At 53.9% G+C, this 26161-nt stretch overlaps 2 protein-coding genes across 7 annotated transcripts; one reads left to right on the top strand and one right to left on the bottom strand.

Moving 5' to 3' along the window:
- Positions 1 to 192: 192 nt before the first annotated feature.
- mllt11 (MLLT11 transcription factor 7 cofactor) lies at positions 193 to 9542 on the bottom strand. 4 transcript variants are annotated; one of them, XM_088905313.1, is made up of 2 exons: positions 9322 to 9542; positions 193 to 3789 (listed from the first exon to the last, which is right to left on the bottom strand). In XM_088905313.1, the coding sequence occupies exon 2, from the start codon at positions 3781 to 3783 to the stop codon at positions 3514 to 3516; it is 270 nt and encodes an 89-aa protein (XP_088761439.1). In that variant the 5' UTR covers positions 3784 to 3789; positions 9322 to 9542; the 3' UTR covers positions 193 to 3513. The 4 variants fall into 4 exon arrangements, with proteins under 4 accessions (XP_088761439.1, XP_088761437.1, XP_088761435.1 ...); XM_088905311.1 differs by lacking the exon at positions 9322 to 9542 and adding an exon at positions 9215 to 9290; XM_088905309.1 differs by lacking the exon at positions 9322 to 9542 and adding an exon at positions 6671 to 7153.
- Positions 7570 to 23934, top strand: cdc42se1 (CDC42 small effector 1). 3 transcript variants are annotated; one of them, XM_088905308.1, is made up of 5 exons: positions 7570 to 7822; positions 14383 to 14807; positions 17849 to 17953; positions 20628 to 20705; positions 21531 to 23934. In XM_088905308.1, exons 2-4 carry the CDS (start codon positions 14754 to 14756, stop codon positions 20694 to 20696), a joined length of 228 nt encoding a protein of 75 aa, XP_088761434.1. In that variant the 5' UTR covers positions 7570 to 7822; positions 14383 to 14753; the 3' UTR covers positions 20697 to 20705; positions 21531 to 23934. The 3 variants fall into 3 exon arrangements, with proteins under 3 accessions (XP_088761434.1, XP_088761432.1, XP_088761433.1); XM_088905306.1 differs by lacking the exon at positions 7570 to 7822 and adding an exon at positions 7924 to 7991; XM_088905307.1 differs by lacking the exon at positions 7570 to 7822 and adding an exon at positions 12303 to 12320.
- Positions 23935 to 26161: the final 2227 nt, after the last annotated feature.

The raw sequence follows: 26161 nt of genomic DNA, 5'->3' as shown, positions 1-26161 counted from the left end.
GACCTTAAATAAGCGGTATATTTTTTTCAGAGTGTGTGTGTATGTATATATATTCGATCAGGTTTCGAGTATCTCGCTATGAAGCAGAAACGGCACAGCGTTTGCAGGACTGTGGCGTGTACTCCAGTGTGACCAGATGAAAACGGAGCATTTCTTCGCCTCTGCAAAGCAGTTCAAATCCACACAGCGATGCGCAGTGATAACATGGCGATTTTTATTAAAGCAGAACATTTCATGCAGGTGGAACAAAATGAAACTGCAATACTGAACAGTGATTACTCTGTCACTACTGGGTCTGTAGCCCTCCATGACTTAACATTTCTTTTAGGCTTTCCAGAACGAGCATCTTCAACAGTGCTGAGGCGGATTACTGTTGTCATTTGTATTCTGGACATACATCAAGAAGGCTGTTATGCCCACGGGTTTTCTTTGCACCTGCACTCTTAATAAAAACCACTAATACTGGCTTAAAGGGGCTAATTTTTACAGCTTCTCAGCTCTTCAAGCCCCCCGGTACCTTAAGAGACTTGGAAAATCAGGCACATGGACGCCACAAGTGTAATTCCCCCTACAAACCAGCCTTCCCAGTCCTGGTGTGGGGCTCCCACACTCCTGGTTTTCATTGCAGCTGAGCTCTTTGCTTCAACCCCTCCTTGAACTGAACCAACAGGCCCCCCCCCCGGCTAAGAATCTTTTGAGAGATTTGTCTTCCCCTCCCATTCCAGGGCTGGAGATATTGAGGTGCTTAAAAAAAATTCAAGGTGACCTCCCACCCGTTAGGGACCGAAACTGGTTGAAGCATTCAAATGAAACCTGTCATCAGGTCAGGTGGGGAGCTGCGTCAGCAGGCGTAGGCTGCTAAGGAACAGGGATTAGGTCTATTCCACGCTGAAGAGAGAAGAAAGAAAACCTCACACTGAAGAAGGCTCCACGGCCGAAACATTTTCTTTCTTCTCTTTTCAGCAGGGAATAAACCTGATACTTGTTCCTATTATTAGATCTACTAGAAAGGCTCAATCATTTAATTAAAGGCTCAATTAGAACAAAAACCAGCAGGTGTTCATGGTTCTGATCCCTGGAAGGACATCGGGGTTTGGTAGCTTCGCCGAACCCTTAATTAAACTAACGATCTCGTTAATTGGCCCCGTCCCGGTGACTGGTGATGAAGCGGGCGAAGCCGTGGCGGTGCCTGCCCTTCGCTACGAGCGAATCAGAATCTTAAGACCGTGCCAGAACTGAAAACAGGCCAGAACAGAAAATCTAGAGAGTAAATGATTTAATTGTGGGGTCTAACTGAATAGCCAAGAGTTCAGCTAGAGCCCAAACCAGCAGCCGCTGGGGTCGCATGGAGCGGTGCTGGGGAAACCACGGTGCTGGTCCGCTCTGGCAGCTCGGAGCAACTCTGGTACCAGTCCCGCCTCCCGGCCACAGTCCAACCAGACTCGTCCAGCTCAGGGGTGCTGACCATGAGCTTCCCATTATTTAATGGAACTGTTTCCACTTGTTTCAGGTCATAACGTTTAAAATAGAATAAAAAACGAGCCAGTAATTATTTAATTAACTGATGGGGAGCTTAGCTGCAACAACATGCATCATACTGGAAGTACTGGGCCAGCTTACAGCGGTGTACTTGCTAGTTGCCACTCAAACACTATAATCTGACAGCCTTCTATAAATACACACAGGTTGGGGTGACGGGTACAGTTGATCACACAAACTTAAACCGATCATGGGATCATCCAGGGCATTCCTTCTGGAATGGAAACCGGATAGATCATCCCCAGTCCTGTCACCCATGGGGAAACTCCTCTTCCTCCTGCGCAGTATGGCTCCCTCTGGCTATGGGGTACTGTAGCCAGGAGGAAAAACAGCTTATGTTTCCTCTCCGCAGAACTGCTACTGGCCCACTGGACTACCCCCTGGTCCACCAGCATGACCTACTGCGGCCAGCTGGTTTTCCACAGTCCGCCCGATCTGACAAGATTAGTCTATAAGGTAGCATCTGCTCCAGCGTCAGTCTACCACACTATAACACACACTGATGTACACATGTGCAGTGTCCCCGTTTAACGCTGAACATGAAACAAGGGAAGGCCGACTTCAGTGCTGATTTTAAAGATCGATTTTAAAGGCAAGCCTGTGTTCACAAATGATTTTAAGCAAATGTACCCAACTTTGTCCCCCCTTTTCAAATTTAGAATCTAAATACAGTACCTTTCTTTTAAAGCACTGTATTCAAATGATCCCTTTCCTCTTTATATAAGTACTCGAGTTTTACAACATTTTGACTTCATCTTTTTCACACAGTAGCTTTTAATTCTTTTGCATAAAATAGTTCCCAAGCCATGGATAGGACAGCTTTGAAGACATTTAGCTCCAACTAAGAAAACACCCACCAAGTTGTTCTTCTCTTTTATGGCACAATCAAAATACTTTTTTTTTTTTAATATGGCAGGGCAAAACCCTTAGTTAACAGCCCTCTCGTCATCTGACACTAAAAATGGTTTTCATCTTTTACAATCTGGTTATACGATCTTCCAATTAAAGGCCTTCTGCTTAAATCAAATTGTGCCATTCCATAATTCGAGGAAGCCCAAAACATTCTAGAGCAGTAATCATGAATTTCAAACCTAATTTTTCTCTTTTCTAAAAGAAATTAGAGATACAGCATCGTGAAAGTTCACCTCAAACCTGACCCAGCAGAGTTATTCCAGTCTTGGAACCTGATTGGCTGATGTCCAGCAGCAATAGCCAATCAGACTCAAGATCCGTGAATGCATTCATTTCAGTTAAGGCCTGCTCAGAGCAGACTAAAGCAGCATTATTAAACAAATACTTGAAACATTAAATAAACAAACACTGAAATAAATTAAATGGCTGTTGTTTCTGTGGCTCCAAGTTGAAATCAAAACACCATCCACCTATAGTTTAACACAGCCCTTGCCGAGGTTTTTGGCTTGCTAAAACGCGTCTGTCGCACTTCGACTCCGACAGATTCTGCACTCATTGCAATGTTTAACTCCAAACACTGACTCTTCACATCTCGTATAGGAACGGTGCTCAGTCCTGGTTCTGGAAGGCTGCTGTAAAGACCAATTTAGCAGCTTCTCTCCAGGCTTAATGGGCTGCTGCTTTAAAAATCCCTGGAAAACCTGTCGACACTCCCTATAGGACACGGACGGGCAATCCTACAGGGATGTGCAGCCCTTGTATCTGGGATTCCCTACGTTTCCCTGTATTCTACCGGCTGAATTCCAAAGGACTTCCTACTCAGACAACTTCATAAGCATTCGGTTGTTTCACTAACGTTATGCAGCCTTGGCTCTCCCATTCCAGAGCTCTGATCCAACCACAACTTTTAACTGCTTCATTGACTATTGATCACGGATCATGCAGGACTCAGAATGGAATGGAAGCACCAAGGTTGCCGACTCCTGGAAGAGCAGGCCAAAAACTTCAGAAAGGTGCTTTAAGCTACAGGTGGACAGTGCGCAGTTTCTGGGGAGACGGCCATCACAGCAGGTCAAAGTCCAGAGTGTCGATGCTGGCGATGATGGGCTCCCTCCAGTAGTTGAAAGTGTTGTACTCAGACAGCCCCTCGTCCTCTTCCTCCTCCCACTGCCGGGAATTCTGGGAGCTCTTCTGCTTCTTCCCGCCCTGGCTGCCCTTGATGGACGCCCCGTCGACCAATCCCAGGCCCTCCAGCTCCGACAGGTCCAGCTCCGGGATTGGCTGCCTCCAGAAGAGGAAGGAATCGTATTGGCTGTTCAGGGTGTCCAGCATTTTCAACTGCAGAGACACAGGAAGAAAAAAAAATGAAAATAAATAAATAGTAAGAAGGAAAATAAATGTATTGTCTGTTAATTAGTCTCTCAGTTTCTTATTTGATTCTAAAACTCAGGTCATATGTCCTGGCATTCAGCCATATTTTGAAAGGTACTTTTCAATTAGTAACTGGTTATTTTTGCAAGATCTACAAACATAGGCAACCTGACATCTTACAATAATTAGTGCAATTAAGTAAGGTGAGTGGGAAAAATTAAAAACAGAATAACCTTACTATAACTATGGTATTCCAAAGAGTTGTCTATTCATGCCTGAATGTGTCTTTTCCTTTCCCAATATTCTAATTGAATTTCATTAAATATTTTAATCGTTTGACTATATTGGAATGTTTTGTTTTGTAACATTTCTTGGTGTATTGTAGGTTTTGTGAATCGCCCTGGACAAGCATGTCCACTTAGCGAATAATTAATTCAATACAATTCAGAACGTCTGCAAATTAAAACTGCCGACAGCTCTAGAACCCAAAACAGTTCAGGAAGATCTAATTAGCAAATTGGTTAAATTAGAAACTAAATCAAACAGGTATTAGCTCAGCTGGAACACAAGAACAGCAGACAGTGAGGTCACCAGGAACTGAATGGGGAAAGTACTGATCGATACAATTAGATCAGGGGACCTTCATAATCCTGATCCTGGATTAGAACAGTGCACCTCCAGGTTTTCATTCCAGCTCAACTCTTAACCTCAAATCAGCTTTCTTGACAAACTGGTCCAATTAACAGCATGTCCCAGCTCCTCAGGTGCTGCTGCTGCTGCTGCTGCTGCTATAAACAGATCCGGAGAGCCGGCAGACACACTGACCGGCCTTCTGGGAACTAAGACGAGAGACACAGATTTAATTAATAATAAATTCTATATTTCAGAATGGTTTCCAGATCTGCGACAGGTAGATGAAAGATCTTTTCCTGCCAACACTCTTAAGCATTTTTTCCCCCCGAGAGAGGAGAGCACTTGCAAAGGCCTGATCAGTCACTTTTTCATTCAGTTCAGCATCAGAGAGTTGGAATGCATGTTTCACAGGCCTTTAGCCGTTTATTAGGGACACATGGTTCCCAGCATGGAGTTCAAGACTAAATCTGCCCTCAGGCACAGAACTATGCTTCAGGCTTAAAGAATCCAGGGTATTTGGCTTCAACAGCCTGGATGCACAGCCTGTTCCACGCTCCCACCACCCTGTATGTAGAGACACGCCCCGGGGCCCCGTCTGACATTGTCGCCGTCGCAGCATTGTTACTCGGACTATTGCCGGAAACGCGAGGACGGGAAACCAAGCCTATACCGTAGCGTTTACAAGCACGAAAACGCTCCATCTGGCGAGGCACGCACTTTCCTGAAGGACTTCAAAAGGAGGGAACCTCCCGCGTGTTTGTTACTTTCTATATATACACACACACACACGCACGTTTCTGCATATTCCGTTTCTTGTCGGAATTCCGTATTTCTGAACGCCGTCTTTCATGTGTACACAAGTGACGAGGGAGGAATACATTAAGCGGCAGTTCTGGAACAGCTGCGCCTTTGTGCGGCGGACTGCAGCCCCTGACCCCTGACCCCTGACCCGCCAGCTCTGTGGAAGAAAGGTCTTTCTTCCCCCCGCCCGTCTCTCGACGGTGCTTGACCGTTAACGCCGTTCAGGCCCCGGTATCACGGGCGCTCCATACCGCTGTCGACTGCGGATATCCTGTCGTTACAGTCCCGGGCAGACACCTTCATCTGGGGAGGGGTTCCGACAACACAATAATAAGCTCAATCAGTGCCTTCCTGGGGGTGCCGTATTCGGTGCTTGTTTATGGCAGTTTGGACAGACAAGGGGTCTTGGGGCAGTTTTATGGAATATTCTAGAAGGTATCCCCTCCCTACCAACGTGATTTGCTTCGTCCCCCCCCCAAAAAAAGAAATCCAAAATCAATACCCTTCGGTCATTATTGGCAATCAGAGCCGAACTATGCGCGAGCAGGCGGTGGGCCCCGTCTCGCCCTTCCTGGGGAGAACCGCCGCGCGCCCCCGCCGCAGTGCAGCCGACGGGCAGTTTCTGAAAGGCGCACCCCCCCCCGGGGGCCACGACTCCCCCGGACACAGGCCCACTGCCGCAGCCCCCCCCTCCTCCCCACTCCACGGACAACACCCACCCGCCCACTCCCATCGCGAAATCTTTCGTCTTCAGCCACCGCCCACCTGTCCCGGCGGATCTCCGACCTTATCGAGGACAACAATAAAAAATAAATCAATTGACAGATAACCGTGTAAAGAAATATGGCGGTTTTTTTTCAGGTTTGGGAGCGCTTCACGACGACGTGTGAGCCGATGCGGCTCTGTCGGCTTTGTACTCTTCTCTGGAGATGTGCATGCATACGGTTTTTAAGTACCGTAATATAGTGAAGTCTTCCTTTTTTGGGGGGGGTTGTCTGTATTTACTGGCGAAAATAAAAGAAAATCTTCCTTCTTTTTTCCCCCCCATTTGTCCCCTTTCCTTTCCGCCAGCCTCCCGAGCCCGTCTCGGTCCTGCGTGAACGCCTCGCGTTCTGACCGCTAACACACCCGCATTTAGCAAGGAGCTTCATCGTCTCCCCATATGAACCCTAAAAATAGGCTGCCGGACACGACAGGCGAGGATGCGCTATTTCTGTTCATGCCGATAAATAAATGCTTATAAGGGCAAAATTTAAACAATAATAATACTCAAGACTTAAGCTCTGTGTAGAAGAACACGGGCTTTAATAGGATTTCAACGGTGAAGGCGCACCTGCGTCTGGAAGATATGTCCCTATGCGCCTGGACGTACACAAGCGAGAAAAATGACGGAATTCAAGCTGGGCAGCTTTACCTTTTAATCCTCGCAGTTCAACCACGCAGCGAATAGAAACGACCCTCGACTTTTTTCTCTCTCTCTCTGTACAAAAACAAACCAGGCGTCCCGAGCCAGCAGGGCAGTGAATGGGCGCCTTTGTTCCGCCGCCGAACCCTCGCAATGCTGAGCCGGGCTCGCGCCTCCGCCGGCCCCGAAGCTTCTGCAGAGCGCGCAGCCGGGCGGGCACGCCCCCGGCCCGCGGCCACGCCCACCTGCCTGCCTCGTGCGGGCGCGCCGCCGATTCAGCCCCTGATCGCACGCGGACGTTATTGATGACCTGCAGTTATAATCAGCGCGGCGGCGCGTCTCGTCCTCGTTCGGGGCCGGGTGGGACACTGCAGCTGAGTCTTGTTGAAATCTGGGGGGCTGTCGACTCTCGAGATCTGAAGCTCGACCGGCATGAGATCCGCAGGTACCGACGGTGGCGCCTGCAAGGGCAATTAATGCAGCTGTGACGTCATAACTAGGACCAAGGTTTTCCCTTTAGGAAGTAAATTACCTAATTACTGACGTCACTAATTCGCATTTTGGTATTGTTTTCCCCAAACGGACTTCTTCCATTGTATATTTGCATATAAATATAAATTAGTTTTTTACGCAAATTTGTATGCAAATGTATAAGCTCACAGGCCTATTGTACATAAATTATTTCATTTATTTTACATTGTGGAAGGCAGAATAGCATTTTTTTTTATTTTCAGCAGACGAGATGCGTCTTTTTTTTTCCAACCGGTCGTTTGGTCCGCTCGATGTACTAATGACTCATAAATGAATCCGCGGGCCAGTTCTCTGCACGAACAAGTCGGCGTGTAATTTCTGCACTTGCAAAACCCGCTGCCGGCCACTGGGGGCGCCCGTCTCCCACCCACTCCTCCAGCTTCCTGAGGAAAATGAGCTGGGTCTTTTTTTTTTTCTCTTTCAAACCTAAGAATTTCCTGATTGAAGAGTAGGAACCACACCTCGCAAACTTTTTTTTTTTTCCTCTCCTGTGTGTGTGGGGCCGAGCTGCGTTGAGTGCGGCTGCTCCCGTCTCCCCTTGACCGAAACACACGGCTCTGCCGACGGGTTTTTAAGCGACGCCAGTGCGGAGCTCGCTGCCGGCCGGCTTTCGCTCGGGACGGCGCCGGGGTAAGTGGAAATGAGACAAAACCCGGTGTTTTTAATTCAAGTAACGCACAATCCTCGGACCGAGTGCCTTGCAAAACTCTCGACTTCCTCTGTGCCAGCTCGCCTGCTGGTGCCTTTCTCGTCTGTCTCGTCTGGAAGTTGGCTGAACTCGCCGGCGAAGGGGAAACGGGTATTTTCAACAACTTGTTGTTTTTTTTTGTATGTGTGCGTGTCTGTGTGTTTTCGGACTAAACTAGTACTCCAGAAAGAAGAAAAAAAAAGCCTTCGCACGGCTACTCTCACGGTATTGAACTTGAAAGCACCACAACGCCGCAAGAGAATATCGCCCACCTATAGGCGTCGGGAAACTTTTGAACGTCCCTCACTTGGAAACCATATGTCGGGCTTCTAGGTGTCGGGGCGCCCGAGTGAGTCTGGTCGGCGAACTTTCTTTTGTAATCTTCACGCCCAGCCGGTGGCTCGTTGTGAAACGGTCGAGGTTAAAAAAAAAAACAGAATTAATGAGCACCTAAAGCTTGCTTTACTGATTTCACGGGTACAAACTTTGGCTTTGAGGTGGGGGGGGGGGGAAGTACTTTTGCTCAAGTCCCGTTTTTTTCTGAGGGCCGTATTTGAATTCGAACCGGGATCATGCCGGTTCGACCTAAACCGAGCTGCTGCGGAGGCTCTGAAAACTGAACGGCGAATACGATTTATTTCGATTAAATACACGAAATATTTTGGTCCCCGTTTCTCCGATGTGCATTTGTCTGACGTGGTTGTGTAAACGTGACGATACCGTTCAAAACCCCACACGATACAAAAATACGATTAGTGCGGTTTTCCGTTTTCTGACAACCGTTTATCGTTTTTTTTAAATATATATATATATGAGAATGTTCTAGGCCGGCGAAGATGAATTTGGAAATTTGTCACGGTTGACTCCGACCTCTGAGCTCCGACAGGCGAGCCAGAGTTTTGTTTTTTCCCCAGTGCAGTTTTCTCACGGTTGGCTTTTTGAAAAGCCTATCTTAAGCCAACCTTCTCACAGAGGAAGAAGGAAAAAAAAATGAACGATACGATGTATCGCAATCGAAGGCCTTCCTCCTGCGAACGCCTTAACTTTTTTTTTTGCGAGTTTGATGTCGGACTTGGTGGGGGGGGGGGGGGAGATAATAAGTAATATTATCGCGGTGCCGTACTCAGAGATGTTAAACTTGGTCGTTCTTTTAAAACTGATTTTTTTTTTGCTTTCGGTATTCGCCGAAAGCGGCGTTTCGTTTTACATTTATACAGGTATACAGCGGTCTCCTCGTTTTTTTTTTAAAACAAAATGGTAATTTGATCTTGAAAACTCTCGCCTGCCAAGCCAGGCTCCACGTCTGGCAGTCGGTCAAAAACACAAAAAAACACCTTAAACTTCAGTAAATATCGGAAGCGGGCGTCTGTGTGCGTCACGGGGCCGCGCTGGTGGCCGCCTCCGTCGGAGTTGGAGGGGTCTCTGGTCCCCGTGTTTTTACCGGGGAAAGTCCACTCTCGGGTTTTCCGCGTGGCGTGGGGATGTTGGTGGTCCCGCTGTGCCGCTGTCGTATCCAGTTCCGTATCCCGTGGGAATCTGGATCCCTTCGTAATGCGCTCGTAAAGCCCCGCTGTCTGATGGGATTTGATTTTCGTTCCTCCTCCTCCTTCTCTGTAACCTTTCTCAGGCTGCCATCGGCCTGTCCTGCCCTGTCCGCCCTCAGCCCGCTGCCCAGCGACAGAGGGTTTAGGTGCCTGTCCTTCGGTCCCGGGTTCCGCCGTTTCCGCTGTCCGGTGGGCTCCGGGGGCGGTGGGTGTCCCGGTCCGGTGGCCGGTCCACCTCCTGGTATCTCCTGCGACAGTCCAGCGCGCAGGAGCTACGAGGACACTGGTCCTTCTGGGGGAAAAAAAGCCAAACACTATTAAAAGCTTTTCGTTTTCCCCAGGCACTGTAAGTGAGCCTAAATACAGTGCCTGCGTTTCTTGGGTCGGTTTACTGGGTCCAGGCCAGGGAAGAAGAGCTGTTATATACATGTATAGGCTGTTCCCATGTTCTCTGGGTATGGCTATATGGAAGTGTTCTTGAAACCGGGAACAAGAGGCGGTTCTTTACGTCGAGGGTGGTGGGAGTGTGGAACAAGCCGCCCAGTCCCAGCTGTTTCTTGGAAGGAGCTGGGACAGGATCCCGGGATCCGTCAGCTAGTGACTGTGGGGAAGGGCTGGGCGGTCTCCTCTGGCTTGTTCTCCTGGCGTGGGCCTGCGCTGAGCTCCGAGCCCCAGCGCCCCGAGTGGCGTGCTGTTACACGCAGGGGCGGTGGGGTTTTGGGGTTCGGCTTGGTGAGGGCTGCCCCTGTCCGGCAGAGACCTCCCCCCAGCGTCTCGTGATGTGCCGGGCAGGGCCTCACCCCGACAGTCACCAGCGGTTTGCCAGTACCCAAAAACGGGCCTCCAGCGGTGCCCGACCAGACCAGCCGACTGACCCTGAACCCCTGTTTTTGCAGGTTGTATAGTGCCACCCTGACCCCCCCCCCCCCCCCCCCAAGAAGGCAAAAATACTCTTAAGGGGGAGCCCTGCTTGAATTTCTTTCCTGCTTGGACCAGGGCCTGACCTTTCAACCCTGTGACCTTTCATACGTGGCTGAGTGGCCGAGCCTCAGTTTCACCCTCGCAGGGGGACAGAGGTCTCTGTGAGACTCTGGGGGGGGGGTCAGGGCCTGATGTCTTGCTTGCGTTCCACTTTCGGGGGGCCTTGCCCGGGCCTCAGTGCGTGTTTATGGGACTCTCTCAAGCGGATCACCCTGCTGTATGTTTATGGGACGTCTGGTCCAGGAAGAAGCCCGTAATCCATTTCGGGTCTTACTGGTGACTTGTGCTCCTCGGTGAGTGAAGGCTCCCACACAGGGGCCAGATCCGGGGGTGCTCCCATTCCAGTCCGCGATCGGTCGGTGATCCTAAGGGAGTTTCCATTTCTCCCGCGGAACATCAGTTCCTCTGTACAGCACAAACGCTGGGGGTAAAACAGTCTCCTGTGCATGGGACATGGGAGTTCTTGAATGACCCCCATTCGAACCCGTGACCAAGGGAGACCACTCCCTGCCCCTCTGTTTTTTTTTAAACGCCCGGGAATCATGCAGCGGCGTTTGGGTCGTGCCGAGAGAGACGCCCAGAAAGCCGTTTTGGGGCGCAGCGGGTGTTCCCCAGCTGCGAGTGGTGTTGTAAAGTGGCGCATGCCCCTTTAAAAACGCAAGCCCGTGGGTCGGGCGGCAGAAGACGATCTGTGAAAAGCCTTCATTGTGCGAGCCGCTCCCCCCCCCCCCCCCCTTCAGTTCGCGAAGAGACCTGGGCATCTCCCTTCCCCGTCTCCCCCGGGAAGGGCCGATCCCCTGCCCCGCGCTGTCCTTCTGCCACAACACTGTCCTCTTTCATCCGGGCGGTCAGTCCTTCTGTCCAGTCGGATCTGCAGTCTGTGCCTCCCCCGGGAATAAAGACCGGATTGTCCTGCGGTTCAGCCTGCCCGGCACGAACACAGACGGTCTTATTGTGACCCTACGGTTTAAGAATAGAACATCAAAAAAAAAAAGGAGAAAGCTGTACTCGGGATTCTGGCGCGCTGTAAACCCAGCCGTCATGGCTTGACGGGGTGCGTTTTGTGTCCTGTCTCGCGCTCGGCGCGACCATCTCTCCTAAAAGCCCGGAATAAGCCCACGGCCTGCACTCTCCAGAGCCCTGTGTTCCTGCGGTGCAGCAGCCTTCCGGCTGGTGGTCAGACGTGGAGTGGCTCAGAGAGCTGAGCGCTGGGGGGCCTGACTCGTCCACCTTTAGTTTTTAGGTTGCCAGCGCACAGCAGTACGATCCTCTGTAAGTTTTACAGCGCTGTCAGTTAGGCTCCTCGTGTGCAGCAGGCCGATCCGCTCCAGGCTTTATAGCTTCCTCCATCGGGCTCCTCGTGTGCAGAAGTCTGATCCACTCCAGGGTTTTGCAGTGCTGTCAGCCAGGCTCCCGCTGCGCAGCAGTGTGATCCGCTCCAGGTTTTACAATGCAGATCTAGAGACCTGCGTGCGCGACCGGTTACAGATTCGGCTTCCGAAGCAACGGCACCCAGTCTTTGGTCGTGCCGACGTTGACCGCGAGACACGGGGCTGCACCCATGCTGGCTGTCCCACGCGATGGGAGGCAACGGAAGTTGCTCTCCTGTTCGCTTTCCCCCACGGTGCCGCTGGCCAGTGGGTCGCCGAACCCCCCCCCCCAAGCGCTGGGACTGTCCATGAGCTCCGCCGCGCTTGAACTGAGCAGAGTCAGCGTGGCCCCCCCCCCCCTGCCGATAGGGAACCAGAGACGGGGTGCTTGCCTGTCCGCAGGGACACTTCCCTTCGGAGCCTACGTGTCCACCATCGGCTCCCCTGCTGCAGGGGAGACCCGGCGGGCCCGATGCGGGTCTGCCCTCGGGTCTGAAGAAGGATGAGGACGACGCCCGTGGGAGATCTCTTTAAAAAGCTCATCAGTAAGTGAAGGCCTTGGGCAGGGGTGTGGTGGTTGTGCCAGCGCCAATGGCACTGCCAGTCACTCCTGCCAGACTGCAGGAGAATCCAGTCCGGCACGTCTTCTGTTTCAGGGATAGGAAGGATCGGCCTTGATGAGTGCACTTCACACCGCAGTGAAAGTAAGATGTACGCAGTAACGTGTAAAACCTCCAGTTCACACCCCAGAATAGACAAATGTCCAGGTACGCACAGAGCCGTGTTCCGCGGTTCAGAACGAGGCAGCAGAACTTGTGGCGACGCGTTGCGGCTCTATTGCACTGTAAACAAGCAGGCTTGTGACAGCCTCTCCTTTAATCCAATAGAAATGTGGCTCTCTCCTTCGAGAGCGCTGTACGGATAGAGGAGCAGGAAGGGCCGCGGCACGGCGCGGTTCGCGGGGAAGACCGGGGTTTGCGACAGCATGGCGACTTGCAGCGTGTCCGCAAAGTTCATGATGGTGTGCGCAGTGCAGGATTGGAGATAAATTGCCAAGCCATCATTGAATTTATATCTTTCCCAAGCCTACCCGGGGCCGGCTGCCTGCGGGGGTCGGAGCCACGATCCGAGCGGGTCAGCGATGGGCGGTTCAGAGTGGAGAGAGAGAGTAGAAGTGAAAAGACGAATACTGAGCAGTAAATCCCCATGTGTACGTCACGGAGAGAGTAACTGAGGACAGCGAGTTCACCCCCCCTCCCCCCTCGGAGCTCTGTCATCCGATTACTCAGACTGAACTCTGCGTTAAAACAAAAATCCTCCAGCAGCACTTTAGAAGAGACAAAAGTGAGAGCACTTCACCCAGTGCAGTTAGTTAAGAGATGCAGAGGGGAGTCGTTGTGATTACAGGTCCTGTAGGAGAGGTGTATGCACTAGGAGGGTCTGGGGAGGCTCTCTGGCTGCGAGTGGGTCTGGGTGTGCTTCCTCTGAAGCCGATCCCTCTCAGAAATGCTGGCGGGCATCGGCAGAATCCGGGCAGTGCTGCTCGGGTTTGACCTCACTGCGCAAGAATTTTCTCAGCCTGGGAAAACCTCCCGCCGTCATTCCTGTCTGAATCACTCGGCCCCTCGTCCTGGGGGCCTTCCGAATCTTGGCCGGTCAAGGGGGCGCCCACGCTTCTCTGGACACTGGTTTCAGCGCCGTGGCTGGCCAGCCCTTCCAGATCTTCCCCATCCCTTGCGTCGTAAGCAGTGAATATTACGCTCGTTGTGTAAAGACGTCTGCTTCCGAAATGCAGAGGCTGGATTTCATGTACCCCTTGTTTGGACAGGGGTGTTTTGGGGGGGGGCATTGTGCAGTTCGACACACGAATGGCACTTGCTGTGCGTTTTGTTCTGGGACATCTTTCACTTCCACTTCTGCAAGAGCAGTGAACACCTTCGTGAGGCGCTATGTAACTGGAGGCCTCAGCGCTGACCCCCCCCCCCCCCCCCCCCCCTTCCCCCTTCCCTGCCCGTGGGAAGGAAAAACTCGGGCCCTCTTTCTCCCAGGGTTCCTGGTCGTGCCTCCTGGGTGGGGAGCTAGAGGGACCGGGGGTCCGGTCTGGGGGGGATGGGTTGTTGTTTCCGCTTGGCCCTGCAGGTTAAAACCCAGCACGCGTCCCGTCGCTCGACCCCTGGGGCTGCCCCGCGGGGGGACGCTTCCCTCCTTGAATGCCATGAGGTTCCCGTCTTTGGTTTGGCGTAAACGGGGGGGGATGCGTGGGGAGCAGTGGAGACAGAGGGACCCAGCTCCGACGCTGTGTGCCTGACGGCTCTCGGTTCTCGATTTCAGGCTTTTCCCCCCTCCCGGCGGTGATCAGAAATATTTGGGCATACAGGAGAATCAATGTCTTTTTTTATTCGTTTGTTAACAAGTGGTGCAGTTCTAGTTAGTTCTTTCCCCCCCTGTTTCCTGCAGCAGGGCTTGGGTCTCCCTGCTGCGTCTCCACCTGTGGAGGTGCAGCAGCGCCAATCCCTCGCTCCGATGCTTCCGGGCGAGGGCGGCGCTCAGCGGCTCCCCTCCACCCGGCACGATCCGCCAACGGAATCTGCGTTTCTGTCCCGACAGGTCGGACCAGGAGTCAGAGAGACCGCAGAGAGACGCGGGTGGAGAAGGCGACGGCGGCGGCAGCCGGAACGTTTTTCCTTCTCTTCCTGTCCGGCTGAATCCCGAGTTGGTTGGAGGAGGAGGGGGTTGGGTTCGGAGGAGATTTGGAGGTGGTGGTGGCGGCGGTGGGGAGGACGACTGGACTGGACTGGACCGGATCGCCGGGAATGGATTGAGCCCCCTCCTTGCAGGACCAGACGCAAGCGCGGGCTGCCCCCCCCTCTCCTCTCCGTTTTATTTTTTCCGGAGGGGTTTTGCGGTCAGCCAGGAAGAGGGAAAAGGCGTGGAAAGGGATCTTGTTGTTTTCTACAACCGGGACAAGAGTTCCAGCCATGAGCGAGTTCTGGCACAAGATCGGATGCTGCGTGGTGGAGAAGCCTCAGCCGGTAAGATCTTCTTATCCTGGTTTTCTTGACCACCAGCCTCCTTTATCCTCGAGTAAGCCCCTCCACCCCATTGCCACCCCGGGTCAAAGGTCGGCAGCCCTGACTTTTCTGGTTGTGGGCTGTTGGCAGCCTTTGCTCCTGCCTGGTCCTGAGTTATTAGTGGCTTCTGGCTGCACTGGGAACCAGCGATCGGGGAGACTCCGTCTGATGATGTCCGATGTGGAACCTCCCAGCTCGGCTCTTAACGAGCTCAATCGGCTCATGACTGGTTTAATTGGGCCGGTTTACCCCAGCGCTTCTTGTGCTGCTGTGACCTGGAGCACCTGCAGACACGCCGGACGCACTGACCAGCCCGTCCCAGTCTGCGGTGACCTATAGCGGCGGACCGGTTGTCCTGCTTTCTGTATTTGAAGGTGGACCAAGAGGACACCTGTATCGTGAGGTTCAAATTCGTGACCCTCTGCTTCTCCGGCGCAGGCTCCAGGGGTCGAGTCTGCGGGAAGAGAGGGATGAGTCGCCCGGCGTCTCCGTGTGCGCGTGGCACCGGGGGGGGGGGAATGTTTTACGCAGCCAGACGCTGGGGTTCGTGCTCACTGGATCGCACCTCTGATCTGGTCTCGGCCCTCAGGCTGGAGGCTCGGGTCAGCGGACCCCTCCCCCCAGCTCCGCTGTCGGGAACTGCTGAATCAACTGGCCTCTTTCTGCCCCCAGTCTTTAAACCTGGGTGTCTTGAAATCTTTTCCTTTATTTCTGCACAACTAACAATGTCGAGCCGGGCTGCGGAAGAGGTCAGCTCTCCTGTCTGGGAGAACACAGCGAGAGACCGGGGAGGAAGCTGGTTGGCTGCCACGGTTTATTTTTAGTTTTTTTTTCCTTCTTCCATTGTCGGGGAAACGCAGTGGAGCTAGACGCTGGCGGTTTTTATAGACAGTTCCCAGCAGGCTTGTTGTTCTTCTCCCCCCCCCCCCCCCCTTGGCTGCAGCGATGACGAGGACGTTCCTGGAAAACGTTAATAAGTCTCCCTGGATGGCCGTCCGTGTGGCGGCAGCTGAGGAGAGCTCGGTCAGCTTCCGGCTCCTCTGGGGCGTGCTGCACATCTGCAGGGATTTTTGTGGAGTCATCCTTAGGAAGAAGGGGGGGGATCGAGTTCGCTTCCCAAGTGTCGGAAGCCAGTGCGACTGTTCCTTCCCGTATTCGCATGAGCGCCCCGGGAAAAAGTGGGAACATCCTTTGGTTGCAGATGTTCTGTGTGAGCGTTTGTGTAAGACTCCCCCCCCCCCGGGCCCAGGCAGAATTTCTGCCTGGTGTTTGTATTGGCCGTGAACGATCTCCGCTCCCCCAGGACTGAATAACCGAATGCCAGAACAGACAAGACGCTCGTCTTGTGTAATTATCCTCCCCCCTCCTGGAGCGCTCCTCAGGAGCGTCTGGAATGGGTTCCTCCTCTCCCGGCGTGTCGCGGCAGGTGTCTGGGCGTTCAGCTCCTGGGGGGGGGGGGGGACGGCGTGTAGCAGCAGCAGCAGCAGGAGCAGGAGGGGGGGAGTGGAAGTTCAGGCTGTGGGCCCGGATCAGCGGGCGAGGCTCCCCTGTGCACCGAGGCTGGCAGGCCCTCGTGGCCATGAATAAAGGCGGTTCGACAGCGCTTGCCAGGATGAGTAAGTGTTTGCGTACACTGGGAAGACAGGTCGGTTCTGACGGACGAGCCGCGTGGCGCTTGGAGCCGAGAGAGCGGGCCCGAGCTTCCCCGAGAGCCCACGGCACAGGCTGGCCAGCCGGCCTGCTTTCCGGTCTGCGCAGGACCCCCTGGCTCCCGGGGCGGATGAGTCGGATTTCATTCCCTGGGGCAGCGCCTGGCTCTTCAGATTCGCTTTCGCCTCCCTCCGAGTCCTCTCCGGGAGTGCCGCCGGATTGATGGCTCATCCGAGAGGAAGGGAGTGGGAATGGGGAAGTGCGGTGCTCTCTCTGGGCTGGGGGGGGGGGGGGGGGGCAGTCTTGTGGTAACTGGACCCACATTCCTGTCATCGCTGGGCTGCCTGGGTCTCTCTCCTCGCTCGCCTCGGGCTGGAGCGCGCGGCTGGGGCTCTCCCCGGCCTCTGGAGAGCGCACGGCAGGACTGGGGCGCTGCACCTCTGTCGCGAGGACCCCCCCCCCCCCCCCCGGCACCGCAGGAGTGGGAGGGAATTCCGTTTAAACGCGCCGACCCCACAGCGGTTTGCCGACTCATTCTCCAGTGGGGGGGGGGGGCTCGTTTTCTTGGCCAGCCCGGTCTGTTCAGTTATGGCCCCCCCCCCTGCAGTGCACACTCGCCCACTCTCTCGCACGCTTGTTCCGGACTGTCAGCGTCCCGGCAGTAGGAGCCGACTGGCTGCCATCCTCGCCTGAGAGGGGAGACGTTGCTCGTCTCCGGCTGATCCTCGATTCCCGTTGCTCTGCTGTTTGATCCGTCTCGGGTCTCGCTGGCCGCAGGGGCTCTTGAGCGCAAGCCAGCGTGTTCCCAGCAGCCTCTCCTCTCTGAATAGGGAGAGGTGGCTGAATCTATACCTGCCTGTAAGGCTTTGCATGGCTTGGCTCCTCAGTCTAAGTTACCGTCGTCCCTCTTCCAGCATTCGCTCATCTCATTCTGGTCTCCTGTCTGACCCCCGGGCCCGTCTTCACTTTAAGGGTGCTGGGGCCTTCTCCTGCTGCACCCCAAAGCTCTGGAACTCTATCCCTAAGGATATCGGAGAATCACCATCCCTAAACTGTTTCAGATCCAGACTCAAAGCCTTCAGGAGGGTGTTGATCGACCTAGCTCTGTGTCCGCTGCCCCTGTGCTGTCCTACTGTATTCCTGTCCCTCCCTGTAACTGCGCAGTTCTGCCGTCTCTCCTCTCACTGCGCGTGTCTTTTCTGGGAAGCCGGTTTCATCCGAGGCTCGGGCGTTTGGCTGTGTGTCCGGATGCTTCTCGGGGCCGGTGGGTCGCTCTAGTGCAGCCCTGGTCTGTTGGTTCCGAGAGCCATGCGGGGTGACCTCACTAATCTCGTGGCTCCTGTGCGTTGCAGAAGAAGAAGAGGAGGCGGATCGACCGCAGCATGATCGGCGAGCCCATGAACTTCGTGCACCTGACCCACATCGGCTCCGGAGAGATGCCCGAGGGCCTGCCGCCGGTAAGACAGCCGCCGACTGCCCACGCAGGGGTCCGAGGTCACTGGGGAGGCTGGGGGGGGCAAGGGGGCTTCCATCTTCTCCCCCCTTTTATTAAACTCAGGGTGCTCTGAGCTCTTCACTAGTTTTCATCTCTGAGAGGTCGCTGGTCTCCTTTTTAACAGTTATAGTGACGCGAAAGTGAACCTAGAAGCCAGTGGAGTGGATGACCACCTTCGAGAAGGGGCTCGAACCCGAAGCAGCTCGGTAGCTCAGTCGAGGGTTCGGCAAGTGAAGCAACTGGCAGCCCCTTGTGGTGGGAGGGGCAGTTTTGCCAACACAACTGCGAGCAGTTGGGGTTTTGCAGTGTTATTTCTATAGATAAATATGTTGGGGGGGGGGTGCCCCTTCGCGCTCTCATTAGTGAGAATCCACGCTGTGCTGGTTTCTGATTGGTTGATCCCCTGTCTGGCCCAAGCCAATGGCAGCACTTGGTTAGTCAAGCACTGCTGGGTGTAATACCTCCATTGACCCTTGGACTGACCCCCTGACCTACCCAGGCCGAGAAGCTGGGAAGAGGAGATTCCTCAGCCCATTCCACCCCCTCTCCCCACCGGGAGAGCTTCCTGGGGTCTCGGGTGGATTTATAGGAAAACCAGTGGGCCTAGATGGCTTTTGATCGTTCAGGAAGAGATCCTTGGGTAGTGTATCTGTTACCTTTTTAAGGGCTTGGAGGGGGATGGGGGGGCATGTTTGAAATCATCTGAAACATAGTCAGCATCGTTAAACCATCTGTAAACACCTACGCCTTTCCGCCTTGGACCTGTCATGGGCCACGGCCGCAGGTGTCGCAGTTTGACACCCAGAGAAACGCAGGCCAGCTGCCTTGCTGCCATTCTGTGTCCTCCGGTTTAGAAATAAGTGTTTGCTGAGGCACCCTTAGCAGACGGGAGGGGTGAATGAGATGGTGGAGCAGAGTCCAGTATAAATATAGCGCTTGTCGCTGGTTCTCGGCCATGTGCGCTCCCAGCTCCCAGCAACCCCACTGGTAACGAGCCACAGGCGGATCTCTTCCCCGTGAAGAGGAAATCCTGAAAACACTTCCCCGTCCTGAGAAGAAAGGGCCTGGGATGGGTTGGGCTCACGTGACCGGCGGCTTGCAGTTCTACTTGGGAATGAAGAAGCAGGTGCTGGCAAGATCACAGTGGGGTGTGGGGATACAGAGCTAACCTGAGTCAGGGTCCCAGGGTAGGCTGTCAAAGATTATTCAAGGCTAAATTGGGCTTGTGGTAGAGGTAAAGGGCTGATCTGCCAGGAGGACAGCTGGTCCGGTGGTCGAGGCCCAGGGCTGTTACACCAGAAGGACAGCTGGTCCGGTGGTCGAGGCCCAGGGCTGTTACACCAGAAGGACAGCTGGTCCGGTGGTCGAGGCCCAGGGCTGATAGACCAGGAGGACTGCTGGTCCAGTGGTCGAGGCCCAGGGCTGTTACACCAGAAGGACAGCTGGTCCGGTGGTCAAGGCCCAGGGCTGTTACACCAGAAGGACAGCTGGTCCGGTGGTCGAGGCCCAGGGCTGGTACACCAGGAGGACAGCTGGTCCGGTGGTCAAGGCACAGGGCTGGTACACCAGGAGGACAGCTGGTCCGGTGGTCAAGGCCCAGGGCTGGTACACCAGGAGGACAGCTGGTCCGGTGGTCGAGGCCCAGAGCACAGGATAAACACAGCCACCCCCGCTGAACCTGTCCCTTGTGAATGGGAGACTATTCTTTGTCATAATCAGCCAAGGCTCTGACTGAGGGTCGTCTTCATTCTGCAGCTTCAGTCCAGTTTTGTGCGGTACACAGGTCTTAGTCCTGGTTTAGGAGGCACCTACAGACTCCACCCTGCTGCAGGCTGGTGCTGGATGAGAGAGCACAGGGGGCAGGCTGGCCTGAGTAAGAGCCTGCTGTTGAGTAAGGAGAGTTGCACACAAGTGTGCATCTGTGTGAAGCTCTCTTGCCAAGAGAAGCGGGCTAGAAGCTGCATGTTTCTGGGGTGTGGCAGCACCCTTTTCTGAGCGGAGCTGCCCCCTCCTCGCCCCCGCGTGTCTGTGCGTAAACAGCACAGCCGCGGCTCGGAGGAGGGGGAGGAGGAAGTGCCGTCAGCTGATCCTTATCAGCCGCCGCGGAGCAAATCGACGTCTCCCCTCGGCGCTGGGGGCGGCGTGTGGGCGCTGTCCAAGCCACGGCTTCTGCCTAGAAGTGTAGGGCTAGTTGTGCTTGTTGGAGAAACTGACCCGGCGATGGCCCATCCCTCCTCTGTGTCCAGTAGAGAGAGCCGAGTGTGTGATCTGTCACCGAGCGGCAATGAGAAACTCCAGTAGCTCGATCACCCCGGGTGTTTAAAAGCCAGGGTGCTGCCGATGCTGTGGTCTGTGCAGGGATACTGATTGCCTTTGTAATTTTGTGTTTTATGGGTGTGAGTATGGGGTATAGCCAAACTTTTAAGCCTTTTACTGCAGAGTGCACACTGGGATAACTGGGATAACCCGTTAAGCCTGTCACGAGCGGATTGAGGTCATCGGGAGACGAGCTGGAATACAAACCTGCAGCCGGACCGGGCCCTCCCAGAACCAGTACTGGCGGCCCCTGGACTGGCCCCCCGATTCCTTCACTCCTGCCCCTACTCAGGCTCTCTCTCCCTTTTCCCTCTCCGCAGTCGGGGTCCATGCAGGAGCAGATGCGGTCGAAGGGTCCGAGCGCCAACGGCAGGAACAGCGTGTTATAGCTCCTCAGGGTGAGTCCCCCCCCCCCCCCCCCGGCACCCACGTGTATAGCGCCCTTCCTGCAGGGCTGGCAGACTGTGCCCCTGGCGGCCCTGGTGTCTTCGGGCTTCTGTGCCCATGTCAGTAGGCAATTAAACAATTAACCCAGAACCGAACGCGTGCAGGATTTTACAGTCTGTTCACTTCGTCAGAGGTTTGGTTTCCTGTGAATCACTTTATAGCCTGGTCCAAAGTGTTGTAATATTGCAAACGACCAACAATGTAATTAAGTGCAAGTGGATAAAAAAAGGAGAAGACACTGGACCTCCAGGAATTGAGTTTGACATCCCTGCCTTGCACTGGGCTGAGTGTTGGCGTGTGTACGCCCTGTGATAGAGCAGTTAGTGAACAAATCTGCTCCTGTCTTAACGGGTGCTCCACACTATCCCATTAACCTCTCCTGCGTGTCCCTTTTGGCATTCTTTGTACTGAAGACTTTTTTTTTATCTCCGAAAAATTGAAGCTAATATTCAGCTTGCAGATTGAATTGATCAAACACGTCAGTGGGGGTTCCTTGTATCAGAAGAACATCTCGCCGACACTTGGGCCCCAGAGATCTCGCTGGAATCATTGCTTTCTGTGACGCCACCACTTCTAATTTGTTAAACCCTTTTCTGGTACATTTTAATGTCTGTTGACGTTTAACCTAAACATCTTATGCCACACCTTTCAGATTAGTTCAGCATGCAGTCACTTGTTGAATGCATGCTTCTCTGAAGTCCTGAGAAGAATTTCAAAGGGAAAAGCATTAAAGCATTCAGCCGGAGATGGATTCTGACCTGATTCTTCTCTTGCAGGGATGAGGAAGAGTCTGGAGACCCAGTCCCTAATTTCCTGGCACGGCGGCAGGAACCCCTCTGCTCCACCTCCCCTTCACACGAAGCACTTATCCCCACATGTACCCAGAATTCCTCTGATCCCCTCCGGAGCCGGACAGCTCCAACATCCCAGGAGGAGAAGTGCGTTTAGGTCTCGGGTGCCCACAAGGACCTTTAAAATTTCAGAACGAAGTGCTCTCCATTTTGGCTGCGGACTGCGGTGCAGAGACTGAGAGACTCTCCTTCAGCACGCCGGGCCTGCTTCTCACTGCAGGTGCTCCCTGCAGTTTTGTCCTGTCTTGGTCTCGGGTTAAAAAACCCACTGGCCTTTTCGAGGGCTCATCTGCAAAGCCTGTAACTCCCCCTCCTACCCCCACAGCTGCCCAGTCTGTGCCGTCGGCCAAACGATTCGGAGACGGTCCCTGACGTTTCTCACAGAGCACCTACTTTCTTGCGGTCCGAGTGAGGCGCGTGGAGTTTTATCATGTTGGAAGTCGTCTGGATGGGACTTTTTTTTTTTAATTTATAGCAGCGGGTCCATTCAGGCGGATCCACTGCCCTCGTCTTCTCTCGTCGTCTTGATTCATATCGCCAGCACGGCTGCTCTCGGAACCGGGCAGCTGCCGGGTTTTTTAGAAAGGAGGTTTGCATCCCCGTTTTCTCCAGTCCTTTTGTTGTTGTTTTTTTTTTGTAAGGAGTTTTAGTGGAAGGCTGCTCTGCGACAGCGGGCAGGAAAATAACTCTCTGGACGGGGAGTGGGGGGGGTTGTCTGTCGAAGAGACCGTGTAACATTTCAGGCGCAGGGCTGTCCTCGCTCGGCTCCGTTCCTGGTCTTTCAGAGGGCTGTCGCTGGTGCCCTCGCACCTGGTCCTCTGACGCGGAGTGCTTGATGGCAGTTGAATTGGTCGCTGGCCTGTCTCGCCCAGATGAAGGTGATCTCTGCCCGCCAGCTGAACACCTGAAGGGCTGACGTGCTCTGGGCCCGGCGTGCCCCCGTACCACCCTGTACTGCTGTCCTCCCCTCGCCGTTATTTTAATTGGGTATTTATTCGTGGCTAGGCGATAAGTGTGCGCACATCACTCGAGCTCAACACTGGATTCACACTGGCACTCGGGCACCAGGGCACCTCGTCGGGAGGAGGAGACGGAGCTGGGTGAGGCTGGGCACCGTGTGGCTTTTGGGGGTTTGGGGGTCACATTTCAATGGGACACAAACATAAATCCCCTGATACGTGGGGACACAGGCAGGGTAGGAGGGGTGTGTGTGTGTGTGTGTGTGTGTGTGTGTGTGTGTTTTCTGTGGCGTGTGCGCTCTGCTGCCCGCAGTGTGAAACTGGGTGGGGCTGGCAGTGCACGTCTCACTTCTCGCTTCTTGCACTGGTCTTCCTCCACGCTGTCACTCCACACACACCCCCTCCCCCGTGAAAGTGCCCCAGGGGGTGTCTGGGTGGGGGGGGGGGGGTGTCTGAGGGACTGACGTGACCAGTCAGGCACCAGGCTGCTGTTTCACCCTGGGGGGAGTGGGAGAAGTGGAGCAGAGCTGGGGGAGGGGGTGGCTTGTGCAGTAATTGATTAATTGGCTAAACTGGAACAATTTTAGTTGGGTTTCCCTGCTCTTCTTCATGTGATTGAGACAGACCTAGAAAGCGCTGTAGGACAGTGGTTGTCCAGGGTGGGGTCCACACTCAGTTTTAAAGTGGGGGTGGGTGCAGAACCAGATGTGAAATTTCACAAGGACCAAAGACGGGAGCCTGTACGGGGAGCGCAGGGAGTGTCCGGGAAGAGCTTGTGTGCGGCACTGGATTTCCTGGCGTGACCAGCATGCAGGGCCAGGCAACTGTTCTGACCCCAGTCCCCCCCCATTGGGATTGTGTATTTGTTGGTTCCATTCCACCGTGCAGGAATGCAGGGCGCAGAAGGTCCCCCTATATCCGTGGCCCTGTGCCCATTGACCCTCCCCGGGGTCCGGGGAGGTGGCGCCCTAGCGTGCGCCCCGCTAGTGGATCCCCTCCGGTAGAGCGAGTGGCTGGCACTCCCACCCCCCCCCCCCCCGCGAACGGGACCTGTGTGTAAATAACTTTAGCTTTTTCGTTTTTTTTTCTTTTATTCTTTTAGAATTTTAATAACGGTAATAAAACAGGTCATCCACTGGATTAATGCTGAACGGAGATGATTAACTGTATTAGCAATATTTGTGTTTTAAGACAATTTGTACTGCCTGTGATCTTTGCTGCAATATCCTTTTTTTTTATGCGAGATCTTTTTTTTTGTGTGTTTCCTGGGGTGTTCGCCCCCTCCGTCAGCGTTTTGTGTCATGGATCTGTGAGGCCCTGTGCCCTGCTGTTGTTGTCACTTTTTATAAATACAGCTGATATTTTAAGTACTCTCCTGCCTGTGGTGGTTTCATACAGCGTGTGGTCCAGGGGTTCTGAAAAGAGGCACAAGTTAACTCTCCAGGCACCCGGAGCTGCGCCCCCCACCCCTGATGGGTGTTGGGAGCAAACTCAAGCTCTGCAGTTTCTCCCCGCCTGCTGGCTCCCTGCCTGCCCTCATTCATCGGCTCCGAGTGCGTTGGCAGCCGTTAAGCAGAGAGGAGAACACAACACCAGGCACAAAGCAGAGCATACTCAAACCCACCAGGTGACCTGTTTGCTTGGCTTTCCCCCAGCCCTGTAGGACTGGGCCCAGACCATCCAGTATAAAACTTTTTGGATCGTTTTTTGGATTTTGGCGATAGCGCAAGAAAACAGGCGGTCTCCACTTTTACTTTTTGGTTAAGGGTTTTGTAACAGCTGCTGGAGACCGGTCACACAGCCCCCTGTGACTAGTAAGGCTGTCTTCCATCCCATAGAGCAGTTGATTTCATTACTGCAGACCCAGGCACTGATGGCTACTTCTCTGAAACAAGACTATATGCCCTACGTGATTAAGTGCCATAAATGCAGTCTTTTAGAATGCAAATCACAGTGGCATGTTGGCCAAGCTAACTGTACACTCTCTGCTAGCACCCCTGCTCTGGCTGTTGATGGGATGTCCTCCTCTCATCCACTCCTACTCCAGAAGAGCTCCCTCAGTCCAGGGGGTCTTGTGAGTCACACAAAATCCCCTGCTGTGGAAGATGTTTGTTGAGCGAGTAAGTGTGTGGGTCAGATGAACATCACCTGCTGAAGAGACCACCACGACGTTGGATCAGAACAACTCGGATCCGAGGGGCGATTTTAACGATCACTGGTCGGTCTCGCCGGACTGGGGCTCTGCAGATCTTGGAATGGATACTGCAGCTTTATAGGGGTTGCCTCAGATTGGCCTGCTGCCTTAAATCAGTTTGCTCAGTTGAGTGTTACTTGCTGGGATTAGTGAGTGCTGACGAACTGGGGTGTGTCTGTGAGAACTACACGTTAAGGAATTGTTTATTAAACTCGAGTTGCGGGCAAGTAAAGACGTTCTGAGGTAGGAGTTCCCCTTACCAGTTCCTGTGGGTGGGTGACATCTGTTCCCAGCTGAGCTCCTGGTTGTGAAAGTGTAAATTAAGAATGTTGGGAACTACCAGCAATTACCAGCTTCAGTTGGATGAGGGGTTTGATGAGAAGCGTCTGGTTACAGTAAGAAGTCTTGATTCAGTTAAGGGTTCAGCCGGACTCATGGGCAACCCCACACCGATTCTGCTCGAGTTTGTGAGCTCCCGATTGCTCCGATAATCGGATGCATTAATCATAATTAATCATAGAATACACTGAGGCGGGGGAGGTGGCCTTTGTCCTGACTACCAGGGTTCATCAGACTTCCTCTTTTAGGGTAAAGAAAAGCACAGGGACAGGTCCCAGGCATGTTGTTGCTTCAGGTTACTAAGGCACTGCTGGAATGAAGAGACGGACCGGGCCTCTGTCTCGGGGCTTGTCCGGCGAACGGGTTCTGACCCTGCCGGTCCGGCTTGTGTCACAGCCCAGCCAGCGCTGGGCAATGCAGCCTCCTTCCTCTGTGCCCGATGCGGGCCCTGCTGGGGCCGGGAAAGGGAGGCAGTTTGTTCCTGACCAGCCGCGCGCTGCCTTGAGGAGGGGGGGAGGCTGATGATCGTGAAGAGATGCTCTGTGCTGGCAGGAGAGGGGGTTAGCCACCAGCTTGTCGTGGGAACGTGGCAGGTCTGCTGACCACTGGGCTGAGGGGGAGGATCATTGCGCACGATGATTTGGCAAATATCTGACTCGCAAACAATTATCAGCAGCCCACATGCATGCGTGCTCGTTTCCTCTTCGTGAATAATCGGGGTCCTCGTGAAGCTGTCTGGCCGCTTCTGTTGGCTTTGGGGTGGAAAACCAGTCACCGGGGGGCCTAGAGAACGCGTCGGCCGTGAGGCCTGCAAAATGTTGCAGAAGGCACCCCACCTACACGGGTCGGAGCCTATTCGCGCAAAACATTCTGAAATGCAGGTTGACGGTATTTAAGGAGATCTGCGATTCGCCTGGGCCCATGGGGCCCGTGCGCACTAGGATCTCTTCCTTCTGTCCCAAAATGCCACCGCTGCAGGGCGTGCACCCATCCCTGGTGGAGCAGTTTCAGGGATTCGATTGCCTTTAGCAGCGCTGTGCTTCAGTTTACCTGTGACACACCAC

This window comes from Atractosteus spatula, chromosome 25, assembly GCF_055471065.1.
Source record: "Atractosteus spatula isolate fAtrSpa1 chromosome 25, fAtrSpa1.hap1, whole genome shotgun sequence".
NCBI lineage: Eukaryota > Metazoa > Chordata > Actinopteri > Semionotiformes > Lepisosteidae > Atractosteus > Atractosteus spatula.
The sequence above is the reverse complement of the archived record's forward strand: the minus strand, read 5'-3'. Positions and strand labels throughout refer to the sequence as shown.

Bases quoted from the DNA above. Each gene is read 5' to 3' on its own strand.
- mllt11 (XM_088905313.1), bottom strand. From the start codon at position 3,783: ATGCTGGACACCCTGAACAGCCAATACGATTCCTTCCTCTTCTGGAGG.
- cdc42se1 (XM_088905306.1), top strand. From the start codon at position 14,780: ATGCTGCGTGGTGGAGAAGCCTCAGCCG. The intron at 17,954-20,627 runs GTAAGACAGCCG...CCCTCTCCGCAG, and splicing joins TGCCCGAGGGCCTGCCGCCG to TCGGGGTCCATGCAGGAGCA. The intron at 20,706-21,530 runs GTGAGTCCCCCC...CTTCTCTTGCAG, and splicing joins GCGTGTTATAGCTCCTCAGG to GGATGAGGAAGAGTCTGGAG.